General features: G+C 44.0%; 1 protein-coding gene across 2 annotated transcripts; it reads right to left on the reverse strand.

Moving 5' to 3' along the window:
• Nucleotides 1–10,896: 10,896 nt before the first annotated feature.
• On the reverse strand, nucleotides 10,897–25,192 carry ASB11 (ankyrin repeat and SOCS box containing 11). Of its 2 annotated transcripts, XM_038151718.1 has the most exons (8): nucleotides 24,977–25,097; nucleotides 23,615–23,758; nucleotides 21,907–21,986; nucleotides 18,864–18,971; nucleotides 17,224–17,374; nucleotides 16,881–17,015; nucleotides 15,767–15,958; nucleotides 10,897–11,088 (listed from the first exon to the last, which is right to left on the reverse strand). In XM_038151718.1, exons 2-8 carry the CDS (start codon nucleotides 23,682–23,684, stop codon nucleotides 10,964–10,966), a joined length of 861 nt encoding a protein of 286 aa, XP_038007646.1. In that variant the 5' UTR covers nucleotides 23,685–23,758; nucleotides 24,977–25,097; the 3' UTR covers nucleotides 10,897–10,963. The 2 variants fall into 2 exon arrangements, with proteins under 2 accessions (XP_038007646.1, XP_038007637.1); XM_038151709.1 differs by lacking the exon at nucleotides 23,615–23,758 and having other exon boundaries at nucleotides 24,977–25,192.
• Nucleotides 25,193–25,468: the final 276 nt, after the last annotated feature.

The following is a 25,468-nucleotide window of genomic DNA, read 5'->3' on the forward strand; positions in this document are numbered from 1 at the left end:
TCAGCAAGCAAGGCAAACATCTGGGACAGCCATGTTTTAAATCACAGCAGTTAAATCTGCCAGAGCTTGCCTGCAGGAGCACTGAAGCACTGGTGTCATTTCCAGACGTACCTGGGTTTTCTTTGGAAAGCTGCTGTGAAATCCTTGAGCTGACACAAAATGGAGAAGTTCTCCCTTGGAGAAATAAATAATAGTGTCCAGTTCCTGTATCCCTAATTTCCATTCTTCAAATCAAGTCTCTCCTCCAGAGGCTTTACTTCTTTTACACTTTTTCTGACATGAAATGTTTTCATTTTCCTTCCTCTCACCCTCACAGAAACTTCCCTTTGCAAACATTCCATTCCTGGCTGGGGACCAGACAGACTTCTGCAAGTAACTGTTCCCTTCTGCAGGATGGCCAATTTACTTAGCAAGAGAGACTCTAAGTCAAAACAAACAAAAAAAACATGAAGAAGGCATCAAAGACATCTTGGTTGCACCCTGGCTACATCAGTAGCACCTGGATCTGTGCTTTAATTCATTGCAGATGTGGAGAAGTGTGGGGTTTCACCCCCAGATTGGGGTGACCCTGAAAGATGGAAAAGTCCCTCCTCCAACCCGTGCCTTCAAAGAAAGACTCAGTAGTCTTCTGTTGTCCGGTCTCAAGGTAGTTTATTGTTGGATATCTAAAAGATTCTTCTCCCTGAACTGCTGTGGCCCGTTCAGCAGGGCAGGCAAAGGCACACTGCCCTCCCAGGGGGATGGTGCCATCTTTTATATCATATATTATGTACTACATGTTTATACCTTTTCCCCAATGCCTACTATCTATATTGAATGGTGACTTTCTACTCTAAACCAATCTGTGAGTGCCAACATCACCAAAGACATGGAGGTTAGGAAGGAGAAAGAAGGAGGACAGGGCACACCCAAATCCCTCCATCTTAGAACTCCTGACCCCCATGTACAAAACTTGGACCCCTGTGTACAAGGCTTAAACCCCCCTGTACAGCACTCAAAAATCCTTCCTTTCACTTCATGACTACTTCTACTACAATACCTAAACTTGTGTGTGTGGCTTGTAATTCTTCATACAGAGTTGGTAATTTGCTCCATGGGCTAAGATCAAAACCCCACGTGTGTCTTTGGCTGCAGGCCAGGGTCTCAGAGCCCCCTGCAAGTGGCTCTGGCCATCCAGGGCACACAGAGGGATGTTCTGGATTCCGACAGAGAAGCACCAAGATTTCCCAAGGAGCAGGACAAACTTTGCATGAGAGCTTGCAAACAAGGTTATTGTATTTTCATTGTGTCAAGAAGGGGCATTTTCCCCACTGAGAGAAAAGCAACAACAATCTGGTTTTCCCCACCTGGTGCCAGTTGTTTCTCAGTGAACATCTGTGTAAGCATCTTCATATGTTGCAAAATATATCTTGACATTGCTTTCTGAACAGGATTTAAAACATATGTATGTACTCCTGTTCAGGCAAAAAGAATCCAAACCCTGAAACTGGTGGCTTAACATTTGGTTTGGGTTTTGGTTTGGTATTTTTTTGTTTGGTTTTTTTGTTTGGTTGTTTTTTCTGTTGGTTGTTGTTGTTGTTTTTTGGGGTTTTTTTGGGGGGGTTTTTTCTGAATCATTGTGATTTCTATCATTCCCAGGATGTTTTTTATCCTCTCTTGTGGGCTGCAATCATGGTTTGCCCACACTGCCAGGTGAGTTGTGTGGTGAAACACCTCATGTGACAAGTACACTCCAGCAAGCAGAGAGTAGGTGTAACAGCAGCAAAAGTGTCAGCCCTGTTCTTGAGAGCTGTGGAGGTTTTTCAGCAGACTGCCAGCATCTGGCAAACTGTAAGGTAGTCTTGTCCAATACCAACTTTTAAGTGAAACCTAAATCCAGGCATAGAGCAGATTTAAATTTCTTTCTTCCCCTTTTCGAACTGTTCATTATTAGTTTTGAAAAACAGTGAGAATTCTTTGGTTTGCTGGCAAATCTTTTTGGTTCCCAGACTTTCCGGTGTAAAATAGTCGTTTCTGAAGAAAGCAAAATTACTTCCTCAAAACTATTAATTTTGTCAGCAACTTTGCATTAAAACAAAAAAACCCACAAAAAACAAAAACAAAAAAAAAAAAAAAGAAAAACCCACCAAAAAAACCCACAAAAACCCCCCAAAACAAAACAAAACAAAACAAAAAAACCCAGTTAGAGTTTTCCACTAATCCCAGTGGTTAGACCAGTGTTGAGAAAACCCAAATGTAGCAAAAAGCAAGCTCAGAGCCACTGAGGCCAGCTGGGTTGGCCCTGCTAAGCAGCACTCACATGGCAGGTCCCACACAGAGCATCTTGCCTGCATGGTGAGTGTCCCCAAACAAAGCAACTTTCCATGCCTTTCCCTGGTTTCTGCCTCTTCCCACTGCTTATCAGTACCAGGAGGCAAGAGCAGTAACAGCTCAGAAGTATTGGAAAGATGGAATGGTAAAAAAGGGTCGTGGGAGGGAGGTATCTAATGGAGAGTCTCTTCTGCAGTGCTTCTCTTCCCCAATTTCACTGGGGTTAGATGTTCACTGCTTATCCAGCCCCTTACATTTCAAGAAGCTCTTCCACCCACACCCACAGGCTGCTTTCCAGACCTTGGAGCTCACCTCTAGAAATTTCCCTCATGTGGCACAGGTTTCCACACTTCTGCATGCGATGGGAGCAGCCAGCACATTCCAGCTGTCCTCACAGCAGGACCTCCCAGCAGCTCCCCTTGGGGAAAGCTGCCAACACCTTACCACTTCTACAAAATGCAATTTGTGGACTTACACAAAAGTTACCCCAGGATCTCCTAAAACCTTGTCTAGAACTGGGACTTCTGTTGGCTTCTAAAAATGGGCTTCAGAAAGCAACACTGCCAGCTCTCCTGCTTGAGCAGTAATGGCAGCCAAAGAAAATGTCCCCAGACCTTGCCTCTGGGTCTGTTCTCCCCAGCATCCCAGGCATGGCAGGTGCTCCCGTTTCCTTTTGGTAAGGATTTTTAGCATATTGCTAAGGTGGGTGAAATTACTCAGCTGCCCTGAGCAGCATACTTGTCTCCCTGCCCTGCTCCTGGAAGATGGCATTTGGTGCAGTGGAGAAGGGGCTGTGTAGAATAGTCAAGCCCATAGGATCTGAACTGTTCCCAACATTATCTTCAGGTCTAAGAAATCCACTCACCTGGTTTTGGACAGATTAGAGGCTTGGACCAGGAGCTATCCACATTTTCTCTGTTGGAAATGCAAAGTTGGGACTGCAGTAAGCAGCCAGCTACAGCACTAGTGTGCCTTGGTAGAAGCTTCCTTTGCTGTCCATGAGCACAGCTTGGCTTTTGTTTTGCAAGAGGCTGGAAATCCTCTGAAACAGCCAAGGGATGCTGATTCACAATGCTGATGTTGTAAAAATAAGGATTTCCCTTCCTAAAGGATTAGGAGCTGAGCACAGTGACAAGATACACGTTTTATCTTAGTACTGTAGCCAGCTTGGCCACTCATCTGAATATCTGACATTGCTGCAGAGGGAAAACCTCCTCTGGAAAATGACGTGCAGAGTGCAGGGCTTACCTGAGGCATAAAGGTGGAAAAGTGTGGCAGGGCTGGCTGACCCTCCCCTTCCTCCAGCTGTGGCACATGCCTGGTGCACGGCAGGCTGCAGGTAACCTCCCCCGAGGCTGCACCTAACCTGGTGTGGGTCATTCTACATCAGCTCCCAGCATCATCCTCCATGTCCCAAACCAGGAGTGACAGAGACTCCCTAGGACCCCACAGCCCTCTGGTGGGTGCTGGGCAGGGAAGGGTCTGCAGCCAGCTCTTGCCCTGCCCAGGCTGCAGGGAGGCACTGAGGGCAAGACCCATGTGCTCCTGCACCGTCAGAGCCCACACATCCCCTCAGACTGCTCAGAGGGGCCAGTTCACCACACCTATCCTCTTCAGAGCAGACCTGGGAGCTGTCTGCACATGCAGATCACAAAACAATTCATTCTTCAGCTTGAAAAGGTGGTTATTATTTTCTTATCACCTGTTCTTGTGACAGCATTAGGGCAGGCATCTGAAGATCTGGAACAAGCCCCTCACTCAACTTACTATTTCATCTGATGACAAAGTTTGCTAGAGATTTGTACCAGTGAAGAGGATTGTCTGTTAAAATGTACCAAGGATGAGCCTTTTTAGTCACATGCTTGAGATGGATTAAAAAAATAGAAAGAAAAGGAAGAAAAAAAAACCCTAATGAGTAATTTAATGGTCAGTGACAAAACCATATTTTTTCCCAAGCTGTTGCAAGCATGGAAAGCCCAGGTATTTCTCAGCCATTTACCATGGATAAATAGCAGACAGGGACATTTTCTGCACAGTAAATCATTTCAACTCAAAGACTTTCATAAATATCAAATGAGGTTCCATCCTGCCAGACACCCAGCAGAGCAGCCGTGGTGCCCTGAAACAGTGGTTGCCCACAGTGAGTGGGAGGGAGCATTTTGGGGGTAAAACTGGAAAGCACTTTGAGGAAAAAAACAGTGTCAGCTCAGGGGGAAATGCCTTGCCCTCTCTACACCAACAGCCTGTAGGAACCTGTCTGTGGAAATAAGCTGGAATTACTTTTAGTTGTTGGCATCGATTTAGAGGAAAGTTTTCATTGAAGTCTTGGAAATTCCCAACCAAAAAAATGTGTTCCTCAGTCACTGCAATTATTTAGGATGCCACGTTTAATATATATGCCTTACTGTAAATCTGTAGTTACCCTGAAAGCACAAGTTGCAAAGAAGAATTACCACATTCATTAACTGGGAGCTACTCTGAGATATTTGAGGATAAGTGGTCTTCAACAGTACTCATTAATGAAAGGCACAAAGCTGCTGGGACAAAGTCAAAGTATTTTTACACACATCAGGCTCCAGGCAGCAGGAACTCACCCTCTGAAACAGTTAAGAGCAAACATCTCCCTGTAGGATAATGAGACACAAATAATATGCAAAGCCAATATCTAAAGATATTTCAGTTTACTTACATTGTGATAGAGACAATGAAAAGGGATGACTAGTTTCTACGTAGCTTGATGAATACAATTTCTTGGTTTTAATGCAGAAAATGTGAAAAAAAATATGCCTTGTTTTGACTGTTAGTAAACTCCATCATCCCTCATAGGGATTGGGAAACCAGCCTTCAAAGAAATTCAGGGCTAGTGTCACTGCCCATAACAATTTGTTCATTGTGACAAGAGTAAAATAGCTATTTAGTTAGCATCTAGTGCAAGAAAAGTGCAGAGAACAATACCCCTTCCATCTCCACATCTAGCAAAATGAGTAAGTCTGTGGAGTCTTTCATTCTTCTTTCCCTAAGACAAAAACTTTCACATTTCACTCACACTCCTAGGACAAAAAAAATAAAAGTTAGAACAAGTTTTCTCTGGAAATCTCTACATCTCCTTCCCTTCCCATTCTCTCTAATTTCTATTTTGTTAGGGCATGTTAGCCTCTATAGCCAGCAGGTAGATCTGGCAAAAAATGAACCATTCACCACAAAAGTATATGGCTAGCAAGGCCCTGGTAACAAACAGCTAAAAGTAGAGCAGGATGCTGCAAAACTCGCAGAATTGTAGCATGGTTTGGGTTGCAAGAGATCTTAAAGATCATCTAGTTCCAAGCTCCCTGCCATAGGTAGGGACATCATTAGATCAGGTTGCTCAAAGCTCCATCCAGCCTGGCCTTCAGCATTTCCAGGTGCCCTAAGGAGCTCCACCATTCCATGATTACTGCAGCCAAGGCTTCCTCCGAGCTTCACATTCCCCACCAGCATTTCCTTGTTGGGGAGAACAAAGCTCAGCACAGCAGCTCTCCTCACTGGCACCTCTGTTACTTGGAGAAGGAAGTTACTATTAATGCATTCCAGGAACTTCCTGGTTTGCCTATGCCCCACTGTCTTGCCCACCCAGCAAACACTGGGATAGCAGAAATTCCCCATGAGGACCAGGGATTGCGAATGGGAGGCTGTCTGTAAGGGCCTCATCCGTTCAGTCTTCCTGGTCATGTAGCAGACGCCACAATAATGTCCCAACCTTCCCTTTAATCCTGACCCCAAAGACCTCAGTCAGCTCCTCATCCATATCCAGGCAAAGATCCATGCATGTCACATTTGTATTTTCTGAAAAATCCCTTCACCCAGGATTTTCCCCTGGGAAGCTGAGAAGCCTCAGAGAAAAAGGAAAACAATAATTATCTGATTTGCTTCTCCTGTGTTTTGCTGCTTTGGAATGTGTTTGGAGATAGTTTACCAACAGGTTGTTGTTTCAATGGTTTCATGTGAATTGTTTTGACTTAATAAACAATCACATTCAAGCTGTGTCAGGGCTCTGAGAAGAGTCACGAGTTTTCATTGTTATCTTTTTAGCCTTCTGTAAGTATCCTTTCTGTATTCTTTAGTATAGTTTAGTATAGCATTCTTTAATATAATATAGTATCTTAAAGTAATAAATTAGCCTTCTGAGAACATGGAGTCAGATTCATCATTCCTTCCTCCTGCCACAGGGCACCCCGCAGTAGAATACACGCACTCCAGCTGGTCATTGACAGAGAGGGAAGCACCTCCTTCCCATCTCCTCTGCCTGTCCTTCACAAAGATCCTGTGTCCTTCCATTCTCACATTCCAGTCACAGGAGCCATCCCACCACATCTCCATGTGATGACAATGGGGTCATAGCCCTGCAGGTATGACATGCTCTGCTGATTCATCTGTCTCCCCCCTTCCAGATGTTGTTCTCAGCTGAATATGCAGATTATGCTTTATTCTGAAACTCCTGATACCCTTTATTGAAGATTTTTCGATTTCAAAGCTGACATAGTTTTTCATTTGCTTGCAATGTACATTGTGAGTTTCTACAAATAGTATAAAATTTAAGACTAAAGAAATTTTCAAGAAATAAAAATCAAATTAGGTAGAAGTTCTGTGTGGAATAATCTGTATTTGACAACAATATATTATACATCTCATGCAGAACATTAAAAAAAACCACAGTGAGGAGCAATTGGCATGTGGGAAATGGAAATTTCTGAAAAAAAAATTACACAAAGGCATCAGGAACCATCACCCCAGGATACAGATCAGACAGATTTTTCAGCTAAGAGTCAGTGAATGTATTTCATTTTTGTTCTTATCAGACTTGCCCTAATGCCATGCTAGGACACACCATCAGTATTTTCAATCCAGTAAAGACTGGAGGAGTGTTAAATGCCAACAGCAGGGTTGTGCTGCAAGAGAAGGTCAGGCTTGGGACAGAAAGGTGCTGGGCAGCCCCTGTGTCTCCTGTCCTGCACAGCTGGCAGCACGTGCAGGGCAGGGAGGGGCACTGAGGGGCTGCAGGGGTCTGCCCAGGGGCAACACGACATTTATTTCTAACATGTGTGGAGGGAAGAAATCAAAATGCCTTGAGGGGGATGTTGGCCAGGCTCAAGTTCCCTGGGCAAAACAGAGTCAGAAGATGATCCTCCCATCCCACTGTCCAAAGCAAGTCCCATCACCAAAGGAGAGTTTGTGGACAGACAGCCTCTGTGGACAGACAGACAGCCTCCCTCACAGCCTGCATCTGCCTGGGAAGGTGGGGTGGTGGCACTTCAAGGCAGATGAGGGGAATTTCAGCTCCTACAGTATAACAACAAGTTTCAACAATTTAGCATTTCCCTACACTTTTTAATTTCACTCTCTGAATGACAAATTCAACTGGACAGACAGAAATTCAGGAACTGGCAGATCTGCTTTTAAAAGGTGAGTCCTAGAAAGGATGGAGGATGGTTAAATGCCAATAGCAGAGTTGTCCTGTAGGAACAGAGGTCACCTTGAACCCAACAGGCTGGTCTGGAGATCAAAACAGAGACCTTTTTGGAGCCAAATCAGAATGAAACTTCTTTTCCTAGCTGCCTTAAGAAATATAGTTTATTAAGCCCTCCCAAAATGTGTCAGCCTATGCATACTCACTGTTGTATGTCCCCCAGGACGTGGCCCATTGGCCAGAAAGCTTGCAGAGAAAACTCTGGGAAAAATTAATCTCAAGCTACAGGGAAACCTGTGGAGCCAGGTTTTGGGCAAGAGACTGAGAGAGCTCTGTATAGCAGATTCCAGCACATAAAAATGGCTGTATCCCCAGGCAAACCATACCTTACCCAAACTACTGATTTCAGCCAATGGTCACAGAATGACAGAGAAGACACCACTTGTTTTAAAGAAAAGAGACCATGTGAAATTAGTTTCCCTTGTACTACCTTCAGAAAAGCAGCTGACAAAGGTTTTCCAAACTCATTTTGAAAAATCACCAAGTCTCAATAGTCTCATAGAAAATTGTCCCACTCTTCCCTTATCCTCACATGAGATGGAATTTTTGAAAAAAAATATTAAATACTTCCTCCAGCTATTTCCATGCATTGTTATGACACAAAGCACAGCCAATGAGAATTAAATGGGTAACTTCATAATTTGAGGTAAGAGCAGGAAAATCTAGGTAAAGTTTCTAATGAAATTTCTTAATCACAGAACTTCTGAACTTCTCTTCTAATTTGTTAAAGCTGTCAGAATCTCTGATATACAGAATTTCAGAGAGAAGTAAGACTCCAGGAAGAAGAAGAGGTAAGGTGATTTTTTGATAGGAAGCTAATATCAGGAAAAAATGTAGGGCACATCCTGCTTCCTGAGATAAAACTTTCTGAGAGACTGAGTAGACTTTGCATTTTCTTAAAGGATATACTTCTCTTTTTTCAATTTAAAATCCTATGCTAGTGAAATACTGCTTTCATTGATGACCACAGAAGGAAATCAATTCAGCATTACACATTTTGAAACAGACCCCATAAATTGCCTTCGTCCCTGATTGCAGTGCAAGTCTGACAACTCACACAGCTGAGGCTCTGCCTGTTCAGAGAGCAGAACTCTCACTGCCACCTGATTAGCAGAGCAGGTGAGTTTGCAGTAAAGATAGAACTGAGAGTGATCTGCTGACATCAGATTAATATAGACATTTCTTTCTTGATAGTATTTGATTTTCAAAGGCTCTTGAGAATTTAGTGTTCAAATCTCTGAGATTCATGATGTATTATACCCTACAAGGTCATTGATGTCACTGACAACTTTATGGGCAGTAGCTCTTGCCATCAGATAACATTCAATATGTGCAAACACAGGCTGAAAACTGCATCCATTTTTGGCTGTAATGTTGAAGATCCAGTCTCATGAGTTGCTGAGAGCTCAATTTATCTTACTTGTGCTGAATTAATCATAAAGAAGTATGGGAAACATTAGACCTTTGTCTCAGAGAGGCTATCATTGTGACATTAAGGGATTATTAGCATTGAACCAGAGACTGCTGCTGCTGGAGCAGGGACAGGAGCCTGAATGCTCTTGGAAGCCAGTCCCATATCCAGACTCCAGGAGGAAAATTCCCTCTGATTTAAGATGTATGGGCAGTGAAAATTGGCGCCAGTATGCCTCACTCATAAAGAAACCAGTACATTTCACAGCCTGAAAATGTGTCAGCAGCCTCTTGGACCTGTGAAGTTGAGCAAAATGGAGATAGAGTCCTTTTAATTCTGCTTCCCATTTTTCTACAACTAGTGAAACACCCTTGCCTGTCTCATGGCAGAAGTTTACCAAAACTTGGCTCTGAGGAAATGTTTTGTCCTCCAGAAGAACCTCCCCAGGAAAAATAAACCAACCTTTACAAAGTCAAACAGGCACTGCAAGTGTCACTGTACACCACATTTTTCAACTCAAAGAGCTCAGCCTTTCAGCCCTGCTGTTTCCAAGCTACTAATCCTCATATTTAAACTAATTTTAACTAATACCACAATGGACAATTATAACACTCTAAAAATCCTTTTTTCGAGGGAGGTAATTAAAACCTCTAGAATTGGGGGTGAGGGAGCAGACAAGCCTGCAAACCACTCCTGGTGAGGAAAATTCAACAAGAACATCATTTGGGTGATGCACAATCATCTTTACTGGCCCTGCTTCTCTCCAGCTCCACAGTCAAGGGACTTACCTTGAGAAATGTCAAAGCATGTAAAGCCAAACAAAAAATTAAAAATAGCAGCATTCTTTCCTTTGCTTTTCTTTAACCCTTGTAAAGGATGGACATTGAAATATCACCTATTATGCCTATAAAAACATTTGCAGTTCTGTCCTGGAATTAAGCTATGAAAAAATGTTCATGTAATAAATACAGCCAGATCTCAGGTGACATAACTTCGGAAGGAATTTTTCTGGAAGAGATGAAAGAGTTTTTTAAGACTTTCACACAGTTTTTTGGGTTTACTCAAAATCCCTGCACTTGCTTTCATAACATTGCTTGTACCTCCAAGGACAAGATGTGTTAGCAATGGGAATAGCTGTGCTCAGGGCTCAGGATGGACAGTGGCTGGACAGCCAGAGACTGCTGGAAGTTGATAGGGCTTCAGTAGACAATAGGAAGGAGATGGAAGGATGCAAAATCAAAGCTGATAAAAAATGTGCAGTATATTGTATACGTCTGATGTTCGTCACTGAAAGCTTTCATTTTCACATAGTAATGGAAGAAAAATATTCACTGCCTTGATTTTGACATTGAGATTGGATAGACAAAGGGAAGAAGCTGCAGAGATACTGCACAAATAAATATAGCCCGAAATGCAGGTGAAATCTCTGTGTCTAAGTGGGTGAGGGGAAGTGTGCAGTTGCACCTACAAACACATGTCAAGTGAGCTGTTTATGTACTAGAACTTCTCAAGCTGGTGTGAGTCCATGTGGCAATAGATTGTGAGGGAACTGTATCCATGATACCATTCACTGCCCATGAAAAGGTGTTTCCAACTTTCACTGTCACGTAGCAGCCAATGTTTGGTAGCCACAGAAGACAGTAAATGATGCCTTTGATTTTTTTTTCTTTTATATAATAATCTTGGAGTAAACAAGCGTTTGTTCCTCTTTGTTTTCCAGTCTAAAGGCAGGCACAGCCTTATCGATGCAGGAGGAAGTTCTCCAGTGGCTCAGGCAGGTGCAGCTTGGGGACTGAGTACAGGCACGAGCGACCCAGATGCCTTCTGATACACAACCGGCACAGCTGGGCGAGGCTGGCAGGACCTGGGGCAGAGATAAAAGGCAAGAATGAGCACCCTCAAATCCACCACCAGTGTGAGTCAAAGCAACAAACACCAGCAAGGTTTGCAACTCAGGCCAAGCACCACATAATGACTCGCTGAGGTCAGGGAGAGTTAGAGACATTAGTGTTTGTAATGAAGTTGTGTTGTCAGAGTTGGTTCAGCAATTTGAAAACTGTGAGCACTAAACACCTTTTTCTGTATGCACAGCTAGGCTGTTTGGCATCTTTTCTTGAGCAAACACCAAAAAAAGTGTCTGCACTGGAGAGAGAGAGCTCTGGAATGCATGGTCCTTTCTCAGGATATAAGACAACCCCCAGCAGTTTTGTGAGGATAAAGATAAAGGGTAAGTACTGTTAATTGTTCATATATACAGAACATGCTTTTTCCAGCTACTCGTGTCTCAGCAGGTATCTGCTATGGTTTTAGCAGGTAAATCAGTCAGTTATTCTGTGCTTTTTTTCCTATCTACTGAAGGAAAATCATACATATTTACCTAGTGGGACTCCTGGTGTTAAAAATTACAAGTGGTATCTGCAGTTTAGCCTTTTTACATGACCACAGTCTCAGAATATTTATGTTTGTCAGTCAGCCCACCAGTGCTCCTCAAAACATTTCTTACTGTGACATCTAATTTTAACGAAATCTGACTGAAGGGAAAACTTTTGAAGGAAGGTCTCAAAGATAGGAAGCCTTCAATTTTTTTTTTCAAAAAGACATTGAGAAGGAAGGAAGTGGCGGAAGGAAGTGGCGGGCGGAAGGAAGGAAGTGGCGGAAGGAAGTGGCGGAAGTGGCGGAAGTGGCGGAAGGAAGGAAGGAAGGAAGGAAGGAAGGAAGGAAGGAAGGAAGGAAGGAAGGAAGGAAGGAAGGAAGGAAGGAAGGAAGGAAGGAAGGAAGGAAGTGGCGGAAGGAAGGAAGTGGCGGAAGGAAGTGTCGGAAGGAAGTGGCGGAAGGAAGGAAGTGGCGGAAGGAAGGAAGGAAGTGGCGGAAGGAAGTGGCAGAAGGAAGGAAGGAAGGAAGTGGCGGAAGGAAGTGGCGGAAGGAAGGAAGGAAGTGGCGGAAGGAAGTGGCGGAAGGAAGGAAGTGGCGGAAGGAAGGAAGTGGCGGAAGGAAGGAAGTGCGGAAGGAAGTGGCGGAAGGAAGTGGCGGAAGGAAGTGGCGGAAGGAAGTGGCGGAAGGAAGTGGCGGAAGGAAGGAAGGAAGGAAGGAAGGAAGGAAGGAAGGAAGGAAGGAAGGAAGGAAGGAAGGAAGGAAGGAAGGAAGGAAGGAAGGAAGGAAGGAAGGAAGGAAGGAAGGAAGGAAGGAAGGAAGGAAGGAAGGAAGGAAGGAAGGAAGGAAGGAAGGAAGTGGTGGAAGGAAGGAAGGAAGGAAGGAAGGGGCGGAAGGAAGGAAGGAAGGAAGTGGCGGAAGGAAGGAAGTGGCGGAAGGAAGTGGCGGAAGGAAGTGGCGGAAGGAAGGAAGGACGTGGCGGAAGGAAGTGGCGGAAGGAAGTGGCGGAAGGAAGTGGCGGAAGGAAGGAAGTGGCGGAAGGAAGGAAGTGGCGGAAGGAAGGAAGTGGCGGAAGGAAGGAAGTGGCGGAAGGAAGTGGCGGAAGGAAGTGGCGGAAGGAAGGAAGGAAGGAAGGAAGGAAGGAAGTGGCGGAAGGAAGGAAGTGGCGGAAGGAAGTGGCGGAAGGAAGTGGCGGAAGGAAGTGGCGGAAGGAAGGAAGTGGCGGAAGGAAGGAAGGAAGTGGCGGAAGGAAGGAAGGAAGTGGCGGAAGGAAGGAAGGAAGTGGCGGAAGGAAGGAAGGAAGTGGCGGAAGGAAGGAAGGAAGTGGCGGAAGGAAGGAAGGAAGGAAGGAAGGAAGGAAGGAAGGAAGGAAGGAAGGAAGGAAGGAAGGAAGGAAGGAAGGAAGGAAGGAAGGAAGGAAGGAAGGAAGGAAGGAAGGAAGGAAGGAAGGAAGGAAGGAAGGAAGGAAGGAAGGAAGGAAGGAAGGAAGGAAGGAAGGAAGGAAGGAAGGAAGGAAGGAAGGAAGGAAGGAAGGAAGGAAGGAAGGAAGGAAGGAAGGAAGGAAGGAAGGAAGGAAGGACAAAAAACCAAGGTGAGAAGATGTGAAGTCTTTTTGCCCTTCCCTTGCTGCATTTGAGATCTCTCATTAAACATCCGAGGGTCAAGTGGTTGGAAAGCTGTCAGGGGACTCATCCTGGGCAGTGGCTGGCACAGTGCTGCCCACAGTGAAGCTGCCCCAGGGTTTTCCCTGCTGGGTGACTGGGAGCTGCTGAGGGGCATGCCAGGAAATGAGGCTCCATTGCTTCTGCAACTGCAAGCTTGCACATGCAAAGGCACCCTGCTAGTGAATGTGTCCCTGCCTCCCCTTCACTTTCCTCTTGCCACAGCTGCTCCAGGTGCAGCCTTTACACCTGCCCAGAGGTGAAGCCCTTCCACTCCAGTTTCTGTCCAAACAGTAGCAATCACTGCAGAGTTTGACAAGTAATAGGTAGAGATGTGGGCTTAAAGACCTGTCCTTATATCTTAGACGTAAGCTTCATAATCTGTGCTTTTACCATGGGAAGATTTAGGAGCTTAAACAGGCTGATAATATCCCCTCTGAGAAGAATTTAATAGAAAAATGTGGGATATTTAAAAAGGAACTTTTCTACTACTGTCACTGAAAGTGAAGAAAGAAACTACCATCTTCTAAAGCACTTAGGAAAACAGACACATTTTATATTTCACATCACTTAGTAGCTAGTGAGAGGAGAAATTAAAGGGGCCCATCTAAGTAACCTCAGTGGAGAAGTTAGAGGTAGAGAAACTCTTCAGCCTCGGGTACTCATTTCAAACAGAAGGACCTCAGAAAACACAGAAGCAGGGGAAAAGAGTAGTTGCATGTTAAGCACAGCAAAATATCTAAGACTGGGACCAAAGGTGAGGAAACTGAGGAAACTTCATGACTGAAAAACAAAGAGTCAGCAAGAACTGAAATGGCTTTAGAGCCTTTCTGACTGTAAGGGAGAAGAGGGTGTCAAGCTGAGAGTGGGAATTAAAAGGAAAGTTCAGGAAGAGAAAATTGTCAATATTACGATATTTCTTTATCTACACCAACTCTGATTCACGCAGGGCAATGGTAGCAGGACACTTGGCAGCACTGCCTTTGCTGCCTCAGTCTGCCACTGAGCTCTGGGCAGCTCAGGCATGGGGACAGAAGTAACACGACGTGAGAAGCATTCCAACAAAACTCCTCCCAGAAGGTTTTAGACATGAAAAATTAAATTTCTGCATGAAAAGTAATGGAGAAAGGGAACAGGACAGAAGGATATTAAGGCAATGTTTTGTTTCTTCCATAAAGCCCACCTGTGTTCAGAGGGTCAGGACAAAGCCTGTGTGCAATGCTGACATTCATTAATTTACCATGCAAGAGCTGTTTGGAAGTGGCTTTTTGTGCACATCATGCTTTGGTCCTTGGTGGGTTGTGAGCAGGCTCAGGAAGGTGGGAGGCCTTGCAGGGGGGGAGCTCTCTGAGTCAGAAGAGCCTCAGGGGACACAGACCAGCTAAGAGGGGACCAGTGAGCTGGGAAATACAGAGATTAGAGGAGAGGAGAACTGATTCAGCAAGCCCACAGCACAGGGATATTGCTCTTGGATGCATCAAGTTCTGGCCAAATGTTGTGCAGGTGAAAACAGCACAAGAGGACCCTGATTCATTTCAGAGGTTTCTTCCAGTAAACTGGAAGGATAATTAATTGCAGGAAGCCTGGAGGTAAACAGCAAAGTGCTGGTCTGTGCTGGAATTGCAGCCTCATAAACCACGTGGAAGAGCTGTGAAGCTGAAGAGTCACCTGGCAAAGAGCTCTGCTTTCTCCTGGCAGCCGAGAACACACTCACTCATTGAGCCACGGTGCAAGGCTGAACACTGGGTGATGGTACTAAAATATTATCTATTAATAAACTCTCATGGTAGTTTTTAACAGCAGGAATCCCACTAGGTAAATATGTATGATTTTCCTTCAGTAGATAGGGAAAAAAGCATAGGATAACTGACTGATTTACCTGCTAAAACTATAGCACCAGGTGGCAGATCTAGCAACAAAACAGATTTCTGTGTCATGTGTTGGAGGTTTGAAGGCAGCGGAGAAGGTAAGAGAATTTATGTAGAGCATTACTTATAAAAGCAGTTAAGAAAATATACTTATGTAAATGTAGCCGCATTTCCCTTCACAGAGAAAAGCAAGGCACAACTTCTCAAGGATATTTCTGGGATTCACATTCTGTGAACCTGAGAGAAGCAGAGAAAATGACCAAAACAATTCTTATCTCTTTTACTGCTCTTGTGTTGTTGACAAATGGAATGCATTGTGGAAGATTGTTCACCTGAAGGGAGCTGGTAATTGGATTCTGGTGTGAGTGTTTGGATTCACTGACCAATTGAATCCAGGGGTGTGTGTCGGGACTGTCGGCTGACAGTCACGAGATGCTGGGCAGTGGAGTTGAGTGCCTGGAAGATGCAGTTTAGATGTAATATCGTATGCAATAATATAGTATAATAAAGTAATTAATTAGCCTTCTGATATCAATGGAGTCCTCCTTGTCATTTCTCCCTGACACAGGGGTCGCCTTGTTTACTATAGGTAAAGGATAAAATACTGCTTTACTTAAAAAAGGAGAAGAAAGGAAACCATTACCTTCCCGAAGCAGAAGTGCCTGCTCCACTTTGCTGTGGGGCGTGGCAAGATCCAGGGCACATTTGAGGTCAGCATTTCTGCATTTTGGGTTAGCACCATAGTCTGTCAGCAAGACAACTATCTCCACACTGGATTTCCTCGCTGCCGCGTGCAGGGGGGTGTCCAGTCGCTTCCCCACGTTCACATTGGCTCCTTGGGTGAACAAGAGCTCGTGGTTAGATCTGGTGGGCAGCAGGGACTGTCTGAACCTGCGTCACACAGGCTGGTTTCCACCAGTAGCCTCAATAGATGAAGGGGATGGATGGCACACAGGATCTCTCAACAGCGGCTGTGCAAAGCTCGGCAGGTCAAACACCTGCTCTGGCAGAGTGCTCTGGGCCACCAAACCCTGTCTGCAATGCTCAGAATTTAGCAGCCTGACCTTCAACCCAAAACATGTTCAAAGCCTACCATATGTTCTTAAAAGTTGTTAATGGCATAAAATCTAATATGGATTATGCTAATTTAATTGCCTGGGAAAAAACAAAAAAAAAACCAAAAAACCAAAAACTGAAACCTTTAGGTATCTCATTGTAATAAGTCTGGGAGCACAGCAAGCAAAATACCTGCCCCAGGCTGGCTGGGCACAGCAGGGCCACACTTTGAGCAGGTGTAAGTCAGCTAATGCACACTGACAGCAAAAATTTATGCTACTTCATAGCCTGTGCCTGGACCTGCAGTGATTATTCTTCCAAGCAGCTTTACTGCTGCTCTCATCATCCACTGAGGAGGAGGTGAAGTTAATGGCTCTGATAAACTGCTATGTTAAGCAAGAGTTGATTTTGGTCAGTAATATTAGTTGTTACCATGCTAGAAAACTAAAATTCTGTTGTCACATTCAGATAGCCTCAGGGAAGTGTCTGTGATTAAGAAGGCTTTTCATTACAAAATCGTAATTTCTTTATCAATACAGGGGAAATTTTTAATGGCCTCAAATGACTCTGAGAGAGTCAGGCTCCCAAACAACTCTTGTGGAAATATCCCATGATGTTTTAAGGAGAGAGGCAGCTCAGAGATACCAACAGCATTGGCTCACACCACCACAGCTCTTCCCCAGCCCCTTTTCCAGGTGTACCTAGCTCCAAAAGCTTCTTGACACATTCTGTTCTCTGGTAGGTGCAGGCCATGTAGAGAGGGGTCCCATGCTGTGGGTCTTCTTGGTCAATGTCAACCTCATGGGCCAGAAGGGTCTCCATGCACTCTCTGTGACCTGTGGAGGGAAGGGCTGTCGCTGAACTGCTGCAGAGCAGAACACACCCAGATACAACTGTGAGGCACAAGAGCTGTGAAAAAGCCAAGCCTGTTTATCTGTACTGATCTGGAAATAATTTTTTTAAATGCTTTGTGAACGACAAAAGGCGCATTTATCGCGCAGTTATTGTTGGCTTTGCTCACAGCCCTCACGCCCAGAAGATCACCTCTCTTGACTGCTTCGTGGATGGGCGAGGGCAGGTGGTTCCCCAGCTGCGCCTTGGCTCCGAATTCCAGCAGCATGCTGACACAGGCTGCACTGCCACTGCAGCAGGCGTTGAACAGAGGAGTGACCCCGTCGATGGTGGCTGCGTTGACCTGCAGAGGAGCACACGCTCAGGATAATCCGGTCTGGGAGGAGCGCCCTTGCAGCGCGCCTCCTGTGCACACCAGAAATACACCTGAGTGAGACTCTGGTCTTGTTTAATTTCAGGAATTAATCTATTTGCAACTTTCTGAGTTATATGTTGTGACATAACATACATAACATTCTCCTTTTATGGCTTCCCTCTTTCCCAGATAGTGCCATAAGGCAGAAACCCTGCCTGCTCTGAATGCTCTTGCTGGAACTGCTAAAAAATGCAATTTTTTATTCTTTCTCTTTTTTTTTTTTAATGTGAAGCAGCTGAGTATCTTCAAGATAGTTTAGTTTGCACCAACCTCAAGGTGGAACACCCTCAAAGGAAAATGGCTTTGCTTTTTAAATGAAAACATTTGCTTTCTCTTTAACACTTTCATCTGAAAACACATTTCCAGCAAAATAAATTTTCATAGAAACATAATCCCAAACCAAAAAGTAGCTTGAAGGAATTGATATGCATGTGTGTGTGTCTATGCAAGACAGAAATTTTCTTCCCCAACTTCTGATGTAAAGACCTGGCAAGAACCACTATTGCCATTCTCCATTGGGACAGCAAAGCTGTAGATCACAGAATCACAGAATATGCTGAGTTGGAAGTGTTCCATTGGATCATGGAGTCCAACTCCTGGCCTTGCACAAGACACCCCAGGAATCACACCATACCCCTGTTTGTGCTGTGTTTAACTATGCAGAAAGCCCTCAGGGCCAATTTATGAAGCAAATCTGCATGTCTTGAATGCTGTGGCACACTGGAGAAGAGCAATGGATTATGCAAGCACATGCCAATTTGTAAAATTTCCACCACCCTCACCTCCTCCCAGTGTCATCAGGCAGGTGTGGCTGAAGCTGCTGGAGGCACTGGAAGTCCCTTGACTGTTTTGGTGCTGCTTGGTTTCTTGCCATATAAATTTTGCTTGAAAACCCAGCTGACATAAAAATATCCCTATATATTTCATCCATTCCTTAATCTCTATTGTGTGCATGTACTCTGCCTTAGGTCCAGCTGTTGGAATTGATATTTTATTAGCAGATAAAATATTTCATTGCTTCAAGCACATCCATTTTTACTTACATGAGACTCCCAAACCTTCCCATAGAAAAGCAGATGTAATTCCAGGGATCACTGCTGAGGGGGGAGGGGGAGGGCAAAGGTGTGAGTTACTTTCTTCAAGGTTATTTCACTTAGCATCTTTCATTCTCTTTCCATCAATCGTGACTATGCTTCACACACAAAGGGAAAACAAAAGAGAATGAAGGGATGACACAAGAGGGAGACAAATCTCTCACCCAGGGAAACAGAACACTGTTATGTATTTCCACATTTCTGTCTGAGATGTCCACCTGCATCTTGGCCCTGCCACCTGGACAGCACATCCAACTCCCCCACTGATGCGGGGAGCATCCATTCCCAGGTGCCCATGTCCCCAGGTCATCCTCAGGACTTACCTGGGCCCCGTTTTCCAGCAGCACCTTGGCACAGGCCACATGGCCACCCAGGCAGGCCTCGTGGAGAGCCGACACTCGGTCCGTGGTCAGCAGGTTCACGTTGAAACCCTGCAACCAGGAGCAGGGTGTGAGGGGAAAGACCTGCCCAAAGCACAGCTCCTGCAGGGCTGCTGGGGTGCCCATGGCAGGGAGAGACCTGTCAGAGCTGTGTGTCCAGGGAAAGGGCTCACGTCGGATTGCTGCTGTTCAGTGATTTCTTGTCCCCGCAAACCACAGCTGGTGGTGGGGTTAAAGAGGGAGCAATCAAGCTATGCCTTCTATTTCTAGCTCTTTACAATGCACTGTCATTCACAGGAAAGGCTTTGCATTTCTTTAACTTACAGGGGTGGCATTTCCTTCCCTATTTAGTCCTGCACCAGGAGCTACAGCTGGAGGGATTCACCTCCCTGAGTGAGGATGCTTCTGGCACAGGTATCTGCAGCTCAGCTGGAGCTGGCAGCTCCTTCAGTGGGGAGATTCCCTAGGATAGGCTTCATCCCCTGCTAAAGCAGCTGTTTCCATTAGGGCAGACAATTTGTATCCTAAAATTCTTTCATTCACTGCATGGGGTACCCAAGTGCGTTTCACTCAGAGGTAATAAGTACATGGTAAACCTGTAAGAGAGATGAGTCAAATCCCACCCACAAATCAGTTCCTCTTATCTGACCATCCAGGAAATGTTTTACACTGGAAGAAAGAACAGCGATTTCCAAATCACTGTTGATTTCCTGTTGATCGCTGTTGAATGCCTTATTTCAGGTGTTTCCCTAATTAACAGTTGCCGTGTCAATTCCTACACAAAGACAAACCAGACATATTCACAAAGGGAAAAGCAGTTATCATACGTGTTTTCCTCTGAATGCAACTAAATCTCCTGGTAATTAGAATTTTACAGCCCTGTGTGAGAACAGGCCTGGAAGCAGCTCCATTTTCTGCTTGATGTCATATTTTGAAGCACAGCTGGTGTCTGCCTGAAGTGCTATAGTCAGGGCAGCTCACGAGATGGCAGCAATGCACTTTTTGGTACACAGTACCCAATTCAATGGGCAGAAAGGAGTACCTGGGAGCAACCTCACACAGCAAAAAAGGCAGCAGTCCTGACACCGTGAGTATTAAAAGCACTGTAAACACTTCAGGCTAAGCATTACATGCTTTTTCAGTCATGTGAAAATATTATTAATGTAAAAGCTGTTGGTAGAATTTCTCGTGCATTACAATGGTGCTAGGGGAATAGACAAAACCTTGAAAAAATAGAGATTATTCCATTTTCTAATTGTATGGTTGTTTCATACTTTGTGATTAGCATATTCCTTCAAGATTAATTTCTTCTAGAGACTCCTAATAAGGAGACCTATTCTCAATCACTATTCATATATACTTGTATATATATATTTTTAACAAATAAAACTCAGTCATATCAAGTAAAAGAATATCTTGGGAAAAACAGCAATTCTTTTCATTATAAAATGAAGAATAATTTGTAGGTCTTCCAATGGCTGTTTGCCAAACATCACTCATGACAAACCTTGTTTTCAATGTACATGAATAATCAAACTCTTTTTTCAGGCATTGAAACAGGCGTTGGTGAGTTCTTGAGCCTTTTGAAAACTCCAGCACTACATCACCTCCCTGTGTCCAGGCATTCCCTGTGCAGCCGGAGCCTCAGCGGCTTCCTTGAAAGCTATAGTGCTGCAGTAGACACTTCTGAGTGCCCCACAGATACTCAACTACAGTTCCATACTTCATTTCAGGCTAGTATACAGAAGCAATGAGCAAAGATTATGCTGCTCTATGAACAATTTCATCCCTGAATTTATCAATCAGCTCCAATTCAGGCTCTACAGACATTGCTGCCTTGATCTCTTTTCATCAGCAAGGACCTCCATCTTTTTCTCCCAAATTAAATGTCTTCAGGAAAAGGAGAAACAGCGGATTAACTAAATTATATAACCACACCAGTGGGTGCTTCCTCAGTGTACAACCATGAACAGTGCATAACCAGGGCATCTGGTGAACAACCATAACACCAGGTACTCCACAAAGCAAGTGGTGTAAGGTCAGCATAAATGGAAATAGAGGGGTCAGGAAAACATCAAATCCCTAAATGAATAAAGCCTCTTCCATTTTATCCGTAACCTCCATCAGTTCCTTTTCCATAAAAATCACTTTATGTCAGCAGGTGAAGGAAAGAGGGATCAGCAAATGGGAGGGCAAACACTGTCTGTAAACATGATTCTGTTTTAGCTGCAGCTGTGCCTCAAGGGAAGTCTGGAGAGGAGGCTTTCCCACAGGCAGCTCCACTCCTTGAGGATGTTGTCAATTAGAGCTGTGGCCTCTGGTAAGAATTGTTTACCTTGACTATAAAAAGTCTGACAGCCAAGTCAAAAACTTTACAGTCAGGGTTTCCCTGCAGTTGCCTTGGGGGCAAGAAGGAGAGAGGGACAGTTACCTATTTGTGCTAGATGGGGACACTGAGTTTAAGCAAAGGTGGTAAGGAAGCTGATGGGCAGAGCACAAAGAACCATAACCTCTTTTCATATCCAGTGTCTTTTCATTCTCATGTATTCTCTCCTCCTCTCTTGCTTTTGCCTGAACTCTTGGTTCCTTTTGGAGCAGAGGGTTTCGGGCTGACTTTATAAAAGGCAAGATACCTTTTATAAGGCATGCCTTTTACTTTTTGGGGTTTTTTTAATAGCCTACATTTATATATTTATTGTCCTTATTCTCAAGCCGAGTTGCATGGTTCATCATTGAGAAAGAGCACAAGGATCATGGTTTATTGTATAGCAAGCTGCAAGCTCTTGTAGTCTTTGTCCCAGGCTTGTCCCTACCTTCTTAACTGAGCAAACTAATACATACCCAGAGGTGTTTGTGCTGATATATCATTCATACAGCCATATTTCTTATGCCCTGTTGCAGTCTATTACCAGCTCAGCAGCCCATAAATTCAATTTATGTGAAACCACCTTGCTTCCCAGCCTTTTCTTTCCCTGTGGGCTTTTACCTGTGCAATCAAGGTTTTCAGAGAGAGAAGGCGTCCCTGGAAGGCAGCATCATGGAGAGGGGATCGGTCTGCCCAGCTGCCTGAAACAGCAAATGCATGGAAGCTAGTTCAGGGATGCAGCAAAAGCAGATCTTGGGAGGACAGGGGAAGCACAGCAGATCAGGGCTGAAATCAGTGTGGGCTTAGCGGTGAAACTGTTTGATGAATTCATTTCAGCAGAGCACCTGAGGGATCAGCAATCCCGAGAAAGCTGGCTGCTCACTAAGGGATCTAAACAAAAGCTTCTTGGCAGAACTTTTAAAAGAGCAGCTAAAAACATGTTTCAGCAAAGATCATGAGTTTAGTGATGCTGGGTCTCACATGGAGACTTCTGAACCCTGCAATTCTCCGACTCAAAACCATATCAGCCTCCACCTTTCCTCAGGAGCTCTTGTCACAAATTGCATCCCAGCTTCTCTGTCACTTTGTTAAGAGCCTCAAAGCAGGGTTGACTTGTCCATCAAATAAATTCTGGCATGTCCTTGGCAGTTTTATTTCCTTAACTGACAATTTCATAAATAACATCCTCCCTCTCAGACTACCATGTAACAGGTTTAACCATTCTCTTCACTGAAAAATTTTAGAAAGTACATAGAAAAACAAATTCTGCCTGAAGGCTTTACTTTTCTTCTTTAATAATTTTGAGATACTGAACTGTTCAGACTCTTTCATGTAGGCTTGCTTGCCCTTTTTTTTATCCTAATCTATTTATGTGCCAAGAAAAATAATTCTTTAGCCTAGCTACTACCTACAGGCATAGACATTCAGCTCAGGTTAAATCCCTGCCACTCAAATAGAGAGCAAATTTACTTGTCCTATATTAAAATTCATAACCATCCTGTGACACAGTGTGTAGTAAGTATTTCTCCAAAGGCCAGCTGCATTTCCAGTGCCACAGGACAGAAGCAATACCAGTGTTTGCATTCATGCTCTGTTGTACAGCAAACCCATGGGCACTGTATGTGAAACCCTTGTCCTGTTTAATTTTTTCAGCTATGCCGCACACCAGAGAGGATGGAAAGGGTGATTTATCTCCATTTCACATGCTACCCGAGGCAGGGAGAAATCAATGAGAGGCATGGACACATCCATGGGCACTTGAGGCCAAGGATACAGCAGAGGTTTTACCCTTGGCCAAAGGAGTCTCCTTTTGTTACCCAAGGGCCAGGATGCACTTCAGCTATTGGAGTTACAGTTTTAACTGTAGTAATTACTTTTGTTTCCATTTATTTACAAAGCACTTCCTGGGCTCCTAAGGCAGGAAACTGGCGTGGAAAGACCAGCTGGCACAATATATGGCAAGGCTCTGAATGACACATCAGCCAAAATGATGGAAAGAGGAACCAAGTAGGGATCAAGAAACACCTTCCTGAAAACCCCCCAAATACCCCACTCCTGTCATCATGCTGGTGACTAAAACAGGCAAGCTCGGTTCAGAAAGTCAGAAGACATTGCAAGTGACAAAGCCCAGAGCCCTTATAGAGCAGGAAGATTCAGGAGTTACTCAGACAGCAGAGCTACAGGGCTTTATTTAACCTTTTATGCAGAGTATAACTGGTGCGAGTGCGTGCTCTCACATGCATTTCCAGGGCATTTCCAATGCATGTGCACACACAGCCTCAGGACAACACACACTCTGCACACTCCCACGCCAGCCACCACAACCTACCTCCCTGAAACGTGTGGCAAATATAGTTCCCATATGGAGCACATCTCCCCTGCTCTGCTGGGAGTGACATGACTGGAAGTGCTCTTTTCAAATGCCTACAGATAAATTATGCAGCCCTGCTGCTGCTGCTGCTGTGCTACTTCACTGCAAAGAGAAAAGGTTGTGAAGCTCTGGCTGTAATATGATACAGTGCCCCAGCAACAACATCACATGAGCTTACATTTTGTAAGATTATCCTTAATGACTTTCTGCAAATGGCAACTTGCAGATAAAAATATGTTATGGCCTGCTGAATTTCAAGGCACCTCAATAAGAACCTGCTTGAAGGAAAAACTGCTATTCACCACGCGTCAGACTGCATATGGTTGTATAAAGGTGCTCGGGAAAAAATGACAGGAACAAATGAGTGGAATTATATTCTAGAGAATAAAAAATAAATTAATAACCAAGACATGCCTGTATATATACCGGCTTCATAAAGGCTTTGTCAAAAATGTTTGGCTGCAGTAATTCTCTTGGCCAGATCTTAATCTCCCTGCTTTGGGTGGCCATCCCACACCATCTGTGTTCTGATGCCATTCCTGTGCCTGTTCATGATGACACAATCACAAAGCAAGTGCCCAATGAATGAGTCACACAGAATTGTGTGATGTCACGATGCTGATCAGAATCTTCAGCTAGGAAAATAAGCCCTCATTAGCAGGAAATTGAAAACACCGTGTCATTTTAATTAGTGGAATTAACAGGAATGCAAAGACATGCCTATTCATTATTATGGCAGTGATCTGAAGGACTGAAATCACTTGAAAAAAACCAAAACCATGACCTGCTAAGTAACCTATGAAATACAATATATTCTTGAGCTGTGTATTTTTCAGAACAATTTTAGCTGCATTCATTTTTGTCATCTGACTTAACAAAACAAGGATTCTTTGCTTGGATTCATAAAGTCATTAGTTATATCCTACTAGCATCTCCTTCCAGAAAATCAATCTGCTAAAACTTTTCCCTAAATATTCTCTGGCAGTAAAACTGGATGTTTAGTAAAACAATCTGTAACCACTGATAAAGAACACCTTGTACTGAGAACAGTATTTTTATTTACCATAGTGCATTGACCAAATGTTGTCCTCGTTCTAGCTGGGTAATTGTTGGAGTCTCATATTTTGCACACCTAAACCATGCCAACACATAGTGACACTGCAAAGACCCCAGAAATGGGAGGCACTTCAGGTTAAAACATTTACCCCTGCATTTAGCAAAACATCCCTCATTTCACGGCGACTCGCTGATTTAAATCCTCAAGTTACAAAAATGTGGCAAATAAACATTTAAATGTTAGAGTCCATATTTTTACTTTACCTGGGACTATTCCATAGATCTCTTCTGCTATCCTGGCAGCTTCTTTTCTGTTGCCTTTAACAATATAGAAATGGGTCAGCAAAGCCAAGGAAATCTTAATTAAAAGCTTGAAGCAAAACAAAGCAAAAATGGCAAAATAAATGTTAGTGAAAGAATGGAGAATAGAACTGCCTTCCATTTTGGTTTGCTCTTTGAATAGTTTCTCAGGTTGGCTAAGTTGCACTGGGCTATTCTTGGTATCATATGTCATCTATTTTAAACCCTTCAGGACCTGCTGTTCCTCAGTTACCAAAAATACATCCCAGTTTTATTTGGTATGAGGTGTTTGATGCTAAATAACAATATCAGGGATAAGATATTTTGAACATCTCTGCATACAGGAAACAAATGAGAAAATCCTTTCCAAATCTACATAAACGAGAATAAATTTTCAGACAGATGCTCTCCATATACATCCACATTAGGTTTATTCCTAGAAGTAGCAGTTCCATC

Source organism: Motacilla alba, chromosome 1 (assembly GCF_015832195.1).
Source record: "Motacilla alba alba isolate MOTALB_02 chromosome 1, Motacilla_alba_V1.0_pri, whole genome shotgun sequence".
Taxonomy (NCBI): domain Eukaryota; kingdom Metazoa; phylum Chordata; class Aves; order Passeriformes; family Motacillidae; genus Motacilla; species Motacilla alba.